Source organism: Pelophylax lessonae (assembly GCF_965119305.1).
Source record: "Pelophylax lessonae genome assembly, chromosome: 4".
In the NCBI taxonomy this organism is placed as follows: domain Eukaryota; kingdom Metazoa; phylum Chordata; class Amphibia; order Anura; family Ranidae; genus Pelophylax; species Pelophylax lessonae.
In genome coordinates this window covers 521,695,280-521,708,311 of record NC_138771.1, presented here as the reverse complement: position 1 = coordinate 521,708,311, position 13,032 = coordinate 521,695,280, and the positions used below count along the sequence as shown (strand labels likewise).

At 42.5% G+C, this 13,032-nt stretch overlaps 2 protein-coding genes across 2 annotated transcripts in view; one reads left to right on the top strand and one right to left on the bottom strand.

Annotated features, from left to right (window-relative positions):
* The window catches only part of DNM1L (dynamin 1 like), a 497,546-nt gene that overhangs the window by 123,366 nt on the left and 361,148 nt on the right, over positions 1-13,032 (bottom strand). The gene's annotated exons all lie outside the window — the stretch shown is intronic.
* PPARA (peroxisome proliferator activated receptor alpha) overlaps positions 1-13,032 on the top strand; it is a 127,162-nt gene that overhangs the window by 85,464 nt on the left and 28,666 nt on the right. Inside the window, exons 4-5 of the mRNA XM_082256172.1 lie at positions 7,709-7,866; positions 11,765-11,903. Of these exons, the coding sequence (XP_082112298.1) occupies positions 7,709-7,866; positions 11,765-11,903 (297 nt within the window). The remainder of the gene's footprint in view (positions 1-7,708; positions 7,867-11,764; positions 11,904-13,032) is intronic.

Sequence of the window (13,032 nt, the reverse complement as noted above, 5' to 3'; positions counted from 1 at the left end):
GCATCCCTTCTTAATTTGTACAACAAATCACATAATAGCATATATTTTGCACAGTTCTTATTACTAATAATTAGCAGGTTGTTTATAAGCTATTGAATTACACACAGATGACTACAGTTTAACTGCATACATTGTTTCCTTAATACGGCTTACTCAAGGACCATAGAATTAAATAAAGTAAACTAAAATAAATTAAAAACCAATGGTGTCATATATTAATCCATGGGTAAATACACTAGATAGGCCAGTACTATACGTATATTTGTGTAAGTGGAGTATAATAAATATTTTAACTCTCTGATGTTATAGTAGTGTAAAGCTACAGGCAGTTGGAAAGTGTGTGTGGTGAACTGGCAATAGGTATGTTTGGCTGGCCCCATATTATTAATTAACCCCAATTAGTGATAAAGATGGTATATGGTGAATTATCCCTAGGGGTTGGATATGAAGCAATTTATATCCATATCTATATTCATTCCCCTGGGTTGTAGGGTGGCAAGTTGGTATATCCATCTTGACTCGTTTTGTGATACCGCGATTCTCATGTTTTTTTCCCCTCCCAATCTGGTTCAGTCTTGTCAATTCCACAGAACATGAGTAGGCTCAGATCTATATTATGTGCCAGTCGGAAATGATTGGATACACTCTGATGCCTTAATCCCTTATTTATGCTGTCAATGTGTTCCCCAAGACGTGTCTTCAGTTGCCTGGTAGTGCGTCCCAGGGCAGGTTAATAAGTCACGTGGGGGCTTTGGCAGGTTATTAGACTCTTGATTTTGTATGTTTTGTTAGTGGAATTGGATTTGAATTCTAAAGTTCTTTGTTTTCTGGTCTTTACGGTTCTGCAAGGTTTACAACTACCACATGTGTAAAAACCTTTCGTGTTAGATTGGAACGCACAGCGTGAAGGCGTCACGTAGGTGGAGCGCATGCCGCAACCTCCGCTTGCCACTCCGCAGTTAGATTGTCTAGACACGCAGCCTGTCAGGCAATACTGCTCTGCACTGTATTTTAAGCTTTGTTATATGCCACTTACCCATGGATTGGGAATAAAGAGCTTTTTAATCATACTACACCATCCGGAGCATCTCTTTTCTTTATATTACACCTGGCCCATTCCCTGTGAGAGGTAGGAGAGGAGGAATCCTATACTACCCCACCAGAGAGCCAAGGGGGAATCTACCTCGGCCCGGGGGCCACACAAGCGCAAGCGGTCTTAATGCCATATGGCGTATAGGACTCACTATTTCTGGTAAGTTACCCTATTTACCCTTACCACGGTGAAGAGATCTATATCACAAGGAAATTGACTATAACCCACATTGAGCACCTGCACCTTGAGTATATTGGACGAACATACCTGCACAAGGATTATTTTTTGAACAGTTTCAATCACTGCAGTCACTTCATATGGACTAGAATTAACCCTTAAGGGTCACGTGCACAACCACAGTGCATTTATTTATTCACTACTGCATATATATACCTAATTGATATTTACTGGTTAATATCACGGATTTATTAATTTCTTGAATTTTTATTGCATCTAGCACTTTCAATTATGTTATAAGAGCCTTTTTATACCATTGGTTTTAGAACATGCACATTTACATATTGTATATGAGCACTATTTATATAATTAATCTGAGCAAGCGCTGTAGGTAGTCCCCTTTAAGGCTATTCCTGACAATTATAATTTTCTTTCTATAGCTGCTGCTTTATAATATAAACTTCACATTTCACATTACTCACAACTTTTATAAACCTCCAGGCGTGGGGAATATACCTAAGTATATTTTCTTACGAGTAGAGTTAATGCTTAAGAGCTCAGTTTTGGTCTCATCTGACCACAGTACTTTCTCCCAATCTTTCTCTGAATACTTAAAGCAGTAGTATCCCGCTTTTTGACACTTTTACCTACAGGTAAGCCTATAATAAGGCTTACCTGTAGGTACAATTAATATCTCCTAAACCGGCACGGTTTAGGAGATATTTGCAGTGCAAGCAGCCGCTCACACGAGCGACGCATGCGCTCTGAAGGTCCGGGGGGACCTTCAGTTTTCCTTGCCGGGAATTGCCGGAAAATCACTCCCGCGCACATGCGCGGGAGTGACGTCATCGCGGCTCCAGCCAATCACAGCGCCGGAGCCGCCGAACTCGGAGGAGACGCCGAGGGATCATGGCAGCAGTGATGTCCGGGGGTCCGTGTCGGGGCTTCGTTCTAAGGTAAGAATTACATAATGAGAGAGTATGCGATGCACACTAGCTGATTATGCCTTTGTCTTGCAGGTTTTTTTTTTGGGTTTACAACCGCTTTAAGATGTCCATTGGCAAACTTCAGGTGGGCCTGTACATGTGCCTTCTTGAGGAGGGGGATCGGGCGGGTGCTGTAGGATTTCAATCCATGGCAGCTTATTGTTTTACCAATGGTTTGTTTGGTAACTGTGGTCCCAACTGCCTTGAGATCTTTCACTGGCTCCTCCCCTGTAGTTCTGGGCTGATCCCTCACTTTTCTCATGATCAGCCTTGCCCCATGAGTTGAAATGTTGCATGGAGCTCCAGACTGAGGGCAATTGATGGTTATTTTGTATTTCTTCCATTTGTGAAAAATCACTCCCAACAGCTGTCTCCTTCTCACCAAGCTTCTTGCTGATGGCCTTGTAGCCCATTCCAGCCTTGTGCAGATCCTTTTGACAGCTCTTTGGTCTTGCCCATGATGGTGAAGTTTAAACGGAAGAAAGAGATTCTGTGGACAGGTGTCTTTTATACACATAACAAGTTATTGTTAGGAGCACCTTCTTAAATTGACAGTACTAATCTGTGAACCACATGAGCACATACTGTAGCCAGTCTGTGGGACCCAGAACTATTGTTTGTTGGTAGGGGATCAAATACTTATTTACTCACCCGAACTGCAACCTAATTTCTCTGTCGCTCATTGACAGACGCAGTCCTCTTGATTAATATCAAACTGGTTTATACTGCCCTCTACAGGAGTAGGACACTAGGCAGAAGGAAAAGGTTCTGGCCACACCTTAGGGGCAGTCCCAGAGGGTATATCCGCTCTCTCTCTGCTACAGGATGTTAGTTTTTTTCTGTCTAGTCAGGAGACGGCCTGGCTATTGAGACTCGGGTGCTGAAGGACAAAGGATTGTCAACTTCAGTTATTCCTACTTTAATTAAAGCAAGGAAAGCGACTTCCAGAAAAGTCTATCATCGCACATGGAGGTCTTATATTGCGTGGTGTGAATCCCTTGGATTTCCTCCACGTGCCTATTCGGTGACCCGAATCTTGGCTTTTCTGCAACAGGGGGTTGAGCAGAAGCTGGCCTTGAGTACTGTCAAGGGTCAGGTTTCAGCGTTAGCAATTTTCTTTCAGAAACCTTTGGCTACCCATTCCTTGGTGTGGAATTTCATCCAGGGGGTGCGGCACTTGGCTCCGCCAGTGCGCGCGCCCTTACTGCCCTGGGATCTTAATTTGGTGTTGTCGGTTCTTCAGAAACCTCCCTTTGAAAATATCAGGGAGATTCCCTTGCTTACATTATCCCAGAAGGTGGCCATTACTTCTGCACGCAGGGTGTCAGAACTGGTCGCATTATCCTGTCGTTCCCCATATCTGGTGGTTCATAGGGATAAGGTGGTTCTTCGTCCGAATCCATCCTTCCTTCCTAAGGTGGTTTCAGAGTTTCATCTGAATGAAGATATTGTGCTACCTTCCTTGTGTCCTAAGCCCAGTCATCCTCGGGAGTTTGCGTTACATTCCTTGGATGTGGTTTGGGCAATCAGGGTATACTTGAAAACTACGGACTCGTTTCGTAAGACGGATTCACTTTTTGTGATCACGGATGGCCCCAAAAAGGGATTGCCTGCATCTGCCGCGACTATCTCCAGATGGATCAGACAGACGGTGGTACAGGCTTATTCCAATAAGGGTCGGAATCCTCCGTTCCCAGTTAAGGCGCACTCCACTCGGGCGCTTAGTGCTTCCTGGGCCTTCCGCCATCAGGCGTCAGTGGTCCAGGTTTGCAAGGCGGCTACCTGGTCGTCGGTTCATACCTTTACAAAATTTTATAAAGTTGATGTGTTGGCATCGGCGGATGCCTCTTTTGGCCTCAAGGTTTTGCAGGCCGCAATTTGAGGAGACCGTTGGTCTACCTCGAGGGTTTTTTTCTGTTGGGTTTTCAGTTGAGTCTCATCCTTTTGTCTGATGAGCCTTTAAAACTTCTAGTTGGCACCGGTTGGGCCTTCTAGATTGGATTTTGATTTCTGTTATCCCACCCCTCATTTGTGGCACTGCTTTGGGACGTCCCAATTTGATATTAATCAAGAGGACTGCGTCTGTCAATGAGCGACAGAGAAAAATGGATTTTTGTAAAATCTTACCGTAAAATCCTTTTCTCTTAGGGCTCTTTCACACGGGCGTTCCTTTTTTTTTGCCCGATCAGGTCCTTTTTTTTTTTTTGTTACGGACACGGATGACACTTGTGTCATCCGGTCCGTATGTCCGTTTTTCATCCCATCCGTTTGCGGATGAAAAACTGACATAATGCATGTCTATGTAAATACGGATGTCTGCGGATGACACCACTGACATCAGTTTTTGCTTCAGTTACGTTTTTTGAAAGGAAGAAAAAATAGGGTTCTCCTCCGTTCAAAAAAACTGAACTGAACTGACAAAAAACGGATGTCAGAGGATGATCATCCGATGACATCCGTATTTACATAGAGATACATTATGTCCGTTTTTCATCCGCAAACGGATGGGATGAAAAACGGACATACGGAACGCCCGTGTGAAAGAGCCCTTAAGCTCATTGACAGACGCAGTACCCGCCCCTCTACTTTTGAGTTGGGTTAAATTCTCTGACACTGCTTTGTAACATAACTAACATCCTGTAGCAGAGAGAGAGAGGATATACCCTCTGGGACTGCCCCTAAGGTGTGGCCAGAATGTGTCCTACTCCTGTAGAGGGCAGTATAACCCAATTTGATATTAATCAAGAGGACTGCGTCTGTCAATGAGCTTAAGAGAAAAGGATTTTACGGTAAGATTTTACAAAAATCCATTTTTATAACATTTGTATCATTTGAATCTGGATTTTTTTTTATACTGTCTTGATCGTTTAAAATACACCTATGATAACTATTATAGACCCTTAATTGCTTTGTAAATGGGCAAACCTACAAAATCTGCAGGGGGTTCAAATTATTTTCCCTACTGTAGATATATATATTTTTTTTCTAAAAACGGTTTACAGTGGATATAAAAAGTCTATACACCCCTGTTAAAATGTCAGGTTTCTGTGCTGCAAAAAAATTAGACAAAGATAAATAATTTCAGAGCTTTTTCTACCTTTCTTAATGTGACCTATAAACTGTACAACTCATTTGAAAAACAAACTGAAACATTTGGGGGGGGGGGGGGAGAGTAAACAAAAACTAAAATAATGTGGTTGCATAATTTTGCACACCCTCTTATAACTGGGGATATAGCTGTGTTCAGAATTAAGCAATCGCATGCAAACTCATGTTGAATAGGAGTCAGTACACACCAGCTGTTCTAGTAGGTCTTTCCTGACATTTCTTAGTTGCATCCTATAGCAAAAGCCATGGTCCGCAGAGAGCTTTCAAAGCATCAGAGGGATGTCATTGTTAAAAGGTAGCAGTCAGGAGAAGGGTACACAAGAATTTCCAAGGCATTAAATTTAGCATGTAACACAGTGAAAACAGTCGTCATCAAGTGGAGAAAATATGCCACAACAGTGACATTACAAAGAACTAGATGTCACTCCAACATTGATGAAAAGAGGAGAAGAAAACTGGTCAGGGAGGCTGCCAAGAGGCCTACAGCAACATTAAAGGAGCTGCAGGAATATCTGGCAAGTAATGGCTGTGTTGTGCATGTGACAATAATCTCCGGTATTCTTCATATGTCTGGGCTATGGGGTAGAGTGGCAAGACAGAAACCTTTTCTTACGAAGAAAAACATCCAAGCCTGGCTAAATTTTGCAAAAACACATCTGAAGTCTTCCAAAAGCATGTTGGAAAATGTGTCATGGTCTGATGAAACCAAGGTTGAATTTTTTGGCCATAATTCCAAAAGATATGTTTGGCTCAAAAGCACCACTGCACATCACTAAAAGAACACCATACCCACAGTGCAGCATGGCGGTGGCAGCACCATGCTTTTGGGCTGTTTTTTTTTCAGCTGGAACAGGGGGCCTTAGTCAAGGTAGAGGGAATTGTGAAGAGTTGCAAATACCAGTCCATATTGGCACAAAACTTTCAGGCTTCTGTTAGAAAGCTGAACATGAAGAGGAACTTCATCTTTCAGCATGACAACGACCCAAAGCATACATCCAAATCAACAAAGGAATGGCTTCACCAGAAAAAGATTAACGTTTTGGAATGGCCCAGCCAGAGCCCAGACCTGAATCGGATTTGAAATTCTGCGGGGTGATTTGAAGAGGGCTGTGCACAGGAGATGCCCTCGCAATCTGACAGATTTGGAGTGTTCTTGCAAAGAAAAGTGGGCAAATATTGCCAAGTTAAGATGTGCCATGCTGATAGACTCATACCCAAAAAGACTGAGTGCTGTAATAAAATCAAAAGGTGCTTCAACAAAGTATTAGTTTAAGGGTGTGCACACTTATGCAACCATATTGTTTTTATTTTTTTTATTTTTACTTCCCTCCACCTAAAAGGCTTCAGTTTGTTGTTCAACTGAGTTGTACAGTTTATAGGTCACATTAAAGGTGGAAAAAGTTCTGAAATGATTTATCTTTGTTTCATTTTTTTACAAAACAGAAACCTGACATTTTAACAGGGGTGTGTAGACTTTTTATATCCAATGTAGGTCTGTAGATATACTTAAATCTGAACTCAAGCCTTCCCTTCAGTCTTGCACAGTAGTACAGGCTCTTCTCCTGTACTGGAACTGCTTACTCTGATTTCACTGCACACTGTGAACTTCTCCGGTCACAGCAAGTCAGATAGCGTCTGCCTCATTTCCTGGCTGGAGGACAACCAGCATCATCTTGCTCTTTCCTCCCAGGCTGACTATCCATGGCTCACTCCTAATAAATGGATTTCTGTTCTTTCTAACACTGAGGCTTAGCATCACATGTGGGCAATACCTACAAGTGCTAAACACGCCTAGCGGGTTTTGTGCCAAAGCGCTGCTGCTTCTTCGAGTAGCATTCATAGGCAGGCTGCATTTGCCCATTCCTCCAGACTGTTATCCATCCATTAAGGCATTAATTAACTGCTGCCAAGAGCCAACCCATGGCACATATTAAGGTTAAGGGCTCTTTTAGAAGAGTACTGATGCTTTCAGGAAGCTATGTACAGCACCGTGCCACCCCCTCCCACCAGCCATGGTATGTCTGCATTGAATAGACAAGCACAGAGATCTAGTGATGACATCACAGGGTCTAAAATAAGGTTTGTAAAGAAAAAGGTTTTATTTTAAAATGTCATTAGCATTTTGATGGGGGTGGGACCAGGGTAGGCAAACTATAAGCAGATTAAACTTCAGCTTTCAGTAGCTTTTATTTGCAGAATCTCTACAGTGAAATTCATAGAAATCTTTTTTTTTCTGCAGTCCAGAGATATTCTCAAAAGAAACATGCAAAATTCTAATAAAAGATTATCAGAGGTTTTTCATATAATGCATTCAATTCTCCCTTACCCCATTGTTTTGCTGCAGATACCCTCTCACCGGCATCCAGCCCATCTTCTATCACCTTCCAAGCAGCACTAAGTGGCACAGAAGATCCATCCAAATCTCTAAACATCGAATGTCGGGTGTGTGGAGATAAGGCATCAGGATTTCACTATGGAGTGCACGCCTGCGAGGGCTGCAAGGTACAGAAAAATAAAGTGTGCGTGTGTGTCTTGGATAAGCAATACACTGGACATCATTTTTTTTTTTTTTTATAAAGGGATCCTTTTTTAGAATCAACTTTGTTTTTTAAAATGATACTAATGGATATTTTTTTTTTTCTTTCTTTTTTTTTTTTTTAAATGACAAACATGTCATGCTTATCTGCTTCGTACAATGCTTTTGCACAGAGCATTCCTCCTCTTCTTGGGCCCTCCCCTGGCGCGCTGGGGTCCTCCTGTCCTGCTAAGTGTCCCCATAGCAAGCCACTTGGTATGGGGGCACACGTGCCTGTGCATTCCCAAGCCCCGCTCTGTGTCCATTGACACACAGAACAGAGCTCAGCCTTCCTCCTCACTGGCTGAGATTGACAGCAGCGGGAGCCATATCTGAGCCAATGAGGACAGAGAGAGCCGGGAGAGCAGCTGCTCTCATGTACATTGCTGAATTGAGGTCGAAAAAAACTTCAGCCTTTAGAACCACTTTAAGACTTATTGGATTATGATTTTTAAAGAGTTTTTGCCTTCTTGATTATCAAAGATTTTTAAAGATCTAACATTTTGGAATTGTTGATTATTTTAAGAAGGCTTACCTTGATAGACATGTCTTTTTTTTTTTTTTTTTTTTTTTTTCAGGCTACAAAACTATGACTTTTGATTTTTGGGTGATTGGAGAGGAGCGCCCGATGTCCAAAAAGAGGAAGGTCTCAATTGATGAATTTTATAGTTCTTTATTGGAGATAAACGTAAACAAGTAGAGCCAACGCGTTTTGGGGGAAAATGCTTCCCCCCTTCTTCGGGCTAGTATATAGAGAAAAAGATACATAGTAAAAACCCATAGCTGGGCCATATGACATATACAAAGTGCAAGAAGAAATGGTAGAAGATTTCATCTTGTATCATTTAATAGGTAATGTGGCTATGCTTTCATTCTATATACCATTCGCAATATGATTCTAAAGACTAACTGTGGATTATAGTTTATCTTGAAATTACTTTTAACTACACAGATGTTTTTTCTTCTTGCACTTTGTATGTATCCTATGGCCCAGCTATGGGTTTTTACAATGCTTTTTTTTCTCTATATACTAGCCCTTAAGAAGGGATCGGCATTTCCCCCCGAAACGTGTTGGCTCTACTTGTTTACTTTATCTCCAATAAATAACTATAAAATTCATCAAGTGAGACCTTCCTCATTTTGAACATTGGGCGCTCCTCTCCAATCACCCAAAGTATTCACTGCGGAAACGCCTCCATTGTCGTTCTCAGAAAGGTAGCAGCTCTAGACCCCAACGGAGTCTATAACTTACTAGCTACAATTGGGATACAACCCATTGGAAGCAATTCCCTCTACACCTGCCACACAGTAACTTGGCACCAGGCAGCCTTAAGCAGCACAAGTCCAGTGCCGTCTTCCACTCAAACTTAATTTGATTTTGGTAGGGTAATTAAAGGGCAATAAAGCAAAGCGGATATTCTGGCGGTACAAAGTGCAGAATCTCTGTGACTATTGTTTAATTGCCAGAGGGCTGCTTACACAAAACTCTTTGCTTTACAAAATTACCCACGACATGTCACATATCATGCTTTTTCATATTTACAAATCAGCAATAGCCATTGTTTTATGTGAAGTACTTGTGCTGTATATGTAATGTAATATATAACTGAGCATTGTAAATATTCACAATCAGATGAGGTTACCAGGTACAATCTAATGTGTAACAAATATATGTATTCCAGGAATCCACATGCACATATTACCCATTGCTTGTCTAGTTAAATCTCAGTCATATTACAGAAATACATTCTTCTCAAAGTAAAAATGCAGTGTGTTTACTTGGCCACATAAGTTTACAGATATTATTGTAACTTTTTCCTGGTGGATGCTTTTTAAAGTGACAGTCACATTTTAAAGCTACCCCAAAAAATATTTTAATCCTGAGGGTCCTTGCCATAGAAGATGGTGTATACTCATCCCTGGTTCGTTTTCCCAACTCTCCTCCATTCCAGCACTGCAGTGTTTGACACCTGTTTGACACGCAATGGTGCCTTACATCAACCCCCTATGTTGATGCAGGACACGCAATGGTGCCTTACATCAACCCCCTATGTTGATGCAGGACACGCAATGGTGCCTTACATCAACCTCCTATGTTGATGCAGGACACGCAATGGTGCCTTACATCAACCCCCTATGTTGATACAGGACACGCAATGGTGCCTTACATCAACCTCCTATGTTGATGCAGGACACGCAATGGTGCCTTACATCAACCTCCTATGTTGATGCAGGACACGCAATGGTGCCTTACATCAACCCCCTATGTTGATGCAGGACACGCAATGGTGCCTTACATCAACCTCCTATGTTGATGCAGGACACGCAATGGTGCCTTACATCAACCCCCTATGTTGATACAGGACACGCAATGGTGCCTTACATCAACCCCCTATGTTGATGCAGGACACGCAATGGTGCCTTACATCAACCCCCTATGTTGATGCAGGACACGCAATGGTGCCTTACATCAACCTCCTATGTTGATGCAGGACACGCAATGGTGCCTTACATCAACCCCCTATGTTGATACAGGACACGCAATGGTGCCTTACATCAACCCCCTATGTTGATGCAGGACACGCAATGGTGCCTTACATCAACCCCCTATGTTGATGCAGGACACGCAATGGTGCCTTACATCAACCTCCTATGTTGATGCAGGACATGCAATGGTGCCTTACATCAACCCCCTATGTTGATGCAGGACACGCAATGGTGCCTTACATCAACCCCCTATGTTGATGCAGGACACGCAATGGTGCCTTACATCAACCCCCTATGTTGATACAGGACACGTAATGGTGCCTTACATCAACCTCCTATGTTGATGCAGGACACGCAATGGTGCCTTACATCAACCCCCTATGTTGATGCAGGACACGCAATGGTGCCTTACATCGACCCCCTATGTTGATGCAGGACACGCAATGGTGCCTTACATCAACCCCCTATGTTGATGCAGTTGATGTAGGAGTGGAAGGAAAGGAACTAAGTGCAGGGTGGGTGAACACAGGTCTCTGACACTCCCAAAAAGTGCCAAATTCCACAGAGTTTACAAGGCTGCAGCTTTGAAACGGCGGACAGGTAGGAGAAGCGAAGTACCAGAGAGGTCAGTATATGTTTTTTATTGCAGGGACCTTTTTAGTTATAGCATTTGGAGACCTGACAGGGTGTTTAATTGTTTTGCTGTGTTGCATTTCCCTTTACACGTGGGTAGATAGATACTACCTTTAGTTACTACTTGTGGGAAGAGACTGAAGTTACCTCTGAACACTGTTCTTCAGAGATCTTCCATTGTGCAGGCAGAACTCCTGTTTTCTGTACTATTTTTTGTTTTGGGTGATTTAGTTTTCTGTCTGCAAAGAGCCAGTGGGAGGACAATTTTGTAACTGACATCACAGAAATTATGGGATAACTTGCAACTGGTTCAAGAGAAAGCACAGCTGTAAGAAAAATACAATCTGTTACTGGGTGGAGAATGTATTGAAACTTTTGGAAATCAGTCTGTTCTCTTAACAAGTAGTACATTTGACTATCTGATGGTCTGTGATGATTTAATTGTAAAGGGTTTGTCCACCAAAAACTGACCACCAACCCCAGATATCTCTAGTGGACTCCAGTGGTGGGAACTGAGAATCCAAGTTTCAGGATCTGCCCCCTCTTTAATTCATTACAAGGGGGTCTCATTCTTCCTTTTGCATTCATTATTAACGTGGAGAACCCAAGGGTTATAAAAAGTTGGTGATTTATTTAGCTCACCAGCTTCCAGGTATAACTGGAATAAAAGACAGACATATATATATATATATATTCTTTTTTTAGGGCTTTTTCCGAAGAACAATACGCCTGAAACTGGTTTATGACAGGTGTGAGCGGCTCTGTAAAATCCAGAAGAAAAATCGGAACAAGTGCCAATATTGCCGGTTTGAAAAGTGCCTTAGTGTGGGAATGTCCCATAATGGTAAGCTACCAGCACCTGTTTCTTATATTGACCTTGAAGTATGAAAGTATTATGTCCTTCCATATGGCCATTCTTTAAAATTGACTGTGTCTTTGAACCCTTCTTTCCAAAATCCTTTCCGGCAGGCATGGGTTATTGCAGAGCTGGCAATCACCCTAGGTCTACTCAGTCCTGCCCTTTTTTCAGGTTGTCACAGTTCCCTGATCAATTTGCCACAATAAGTAAAAGTTTGAACACCATTTGTTTATTTTTTTTGCACGTTAAAATGCAAATTTTAGGAATTAAATATTATTTAAACCACTCAAACATTTTTTCTGAAAGCAGAGGCCCTGCAGAATAAAATGTGGTAGTTGCAGTTTTATGTCACATGGCTTTAGCGCAACTTTTTATCAAATCCCCATTTAAAAAAAAAAACATTAAAGTTAATTGTAGTATATTTAAATGTAATATATTACCCAATTTTTTTGGGGAAATACAAAAAAATAGTTTGTACTGAGTAAATGTCAAGCCTTAAAATTGCAGTTGCTAGAGAAATGGCGACAAACTGTGGTACTCAGAATTGTCCATAGGTGATATGCTTCCCTCCTCTGTGCAGTGGTTTTGCACAGAGCAGCCTGAATCCTCCTCTTCTCGGGTCCATCTTTGCTGTTCCTCCTGTCGAGTGCACCCACAGTAAGCAGTTTGCTATGGGGGCACCTGCGCCAAACTGCAGCTCCGTGTGTTCGTTCAGACATGGAACTGCGTTTCGGCCCTGTCCCCTCTCTCTCTCCTGATTGTCTAACTGACTTTGACAGCCGTGGAAGCCAATAGCGCCGTAGCTGTGTCTCAGACAATCAGCATGGACGAGGGACTTGTGGACATCGCTGGCCAGAGATGGGGCTCAGGTAAGTATTAGGTGATGCTGGGGTGGCTGCTTCACACATAAGGCTTTTTTTTCCTAATGCATAGAATGCATTAAGACAGGGCTCAACAAACCCCGGGCACAAGGACGCATTGTCGACTAGAATTAGCGGCCTGGCATCTGGGTTACATTGCCAGAGGGTTCTTGTTGCCAGACATCCCAGGTCTCCTGCAAGGTGCGGGAGTCTCCCATATGCAGACTGTGGCTCCCTGACACCTACAAGTGCCG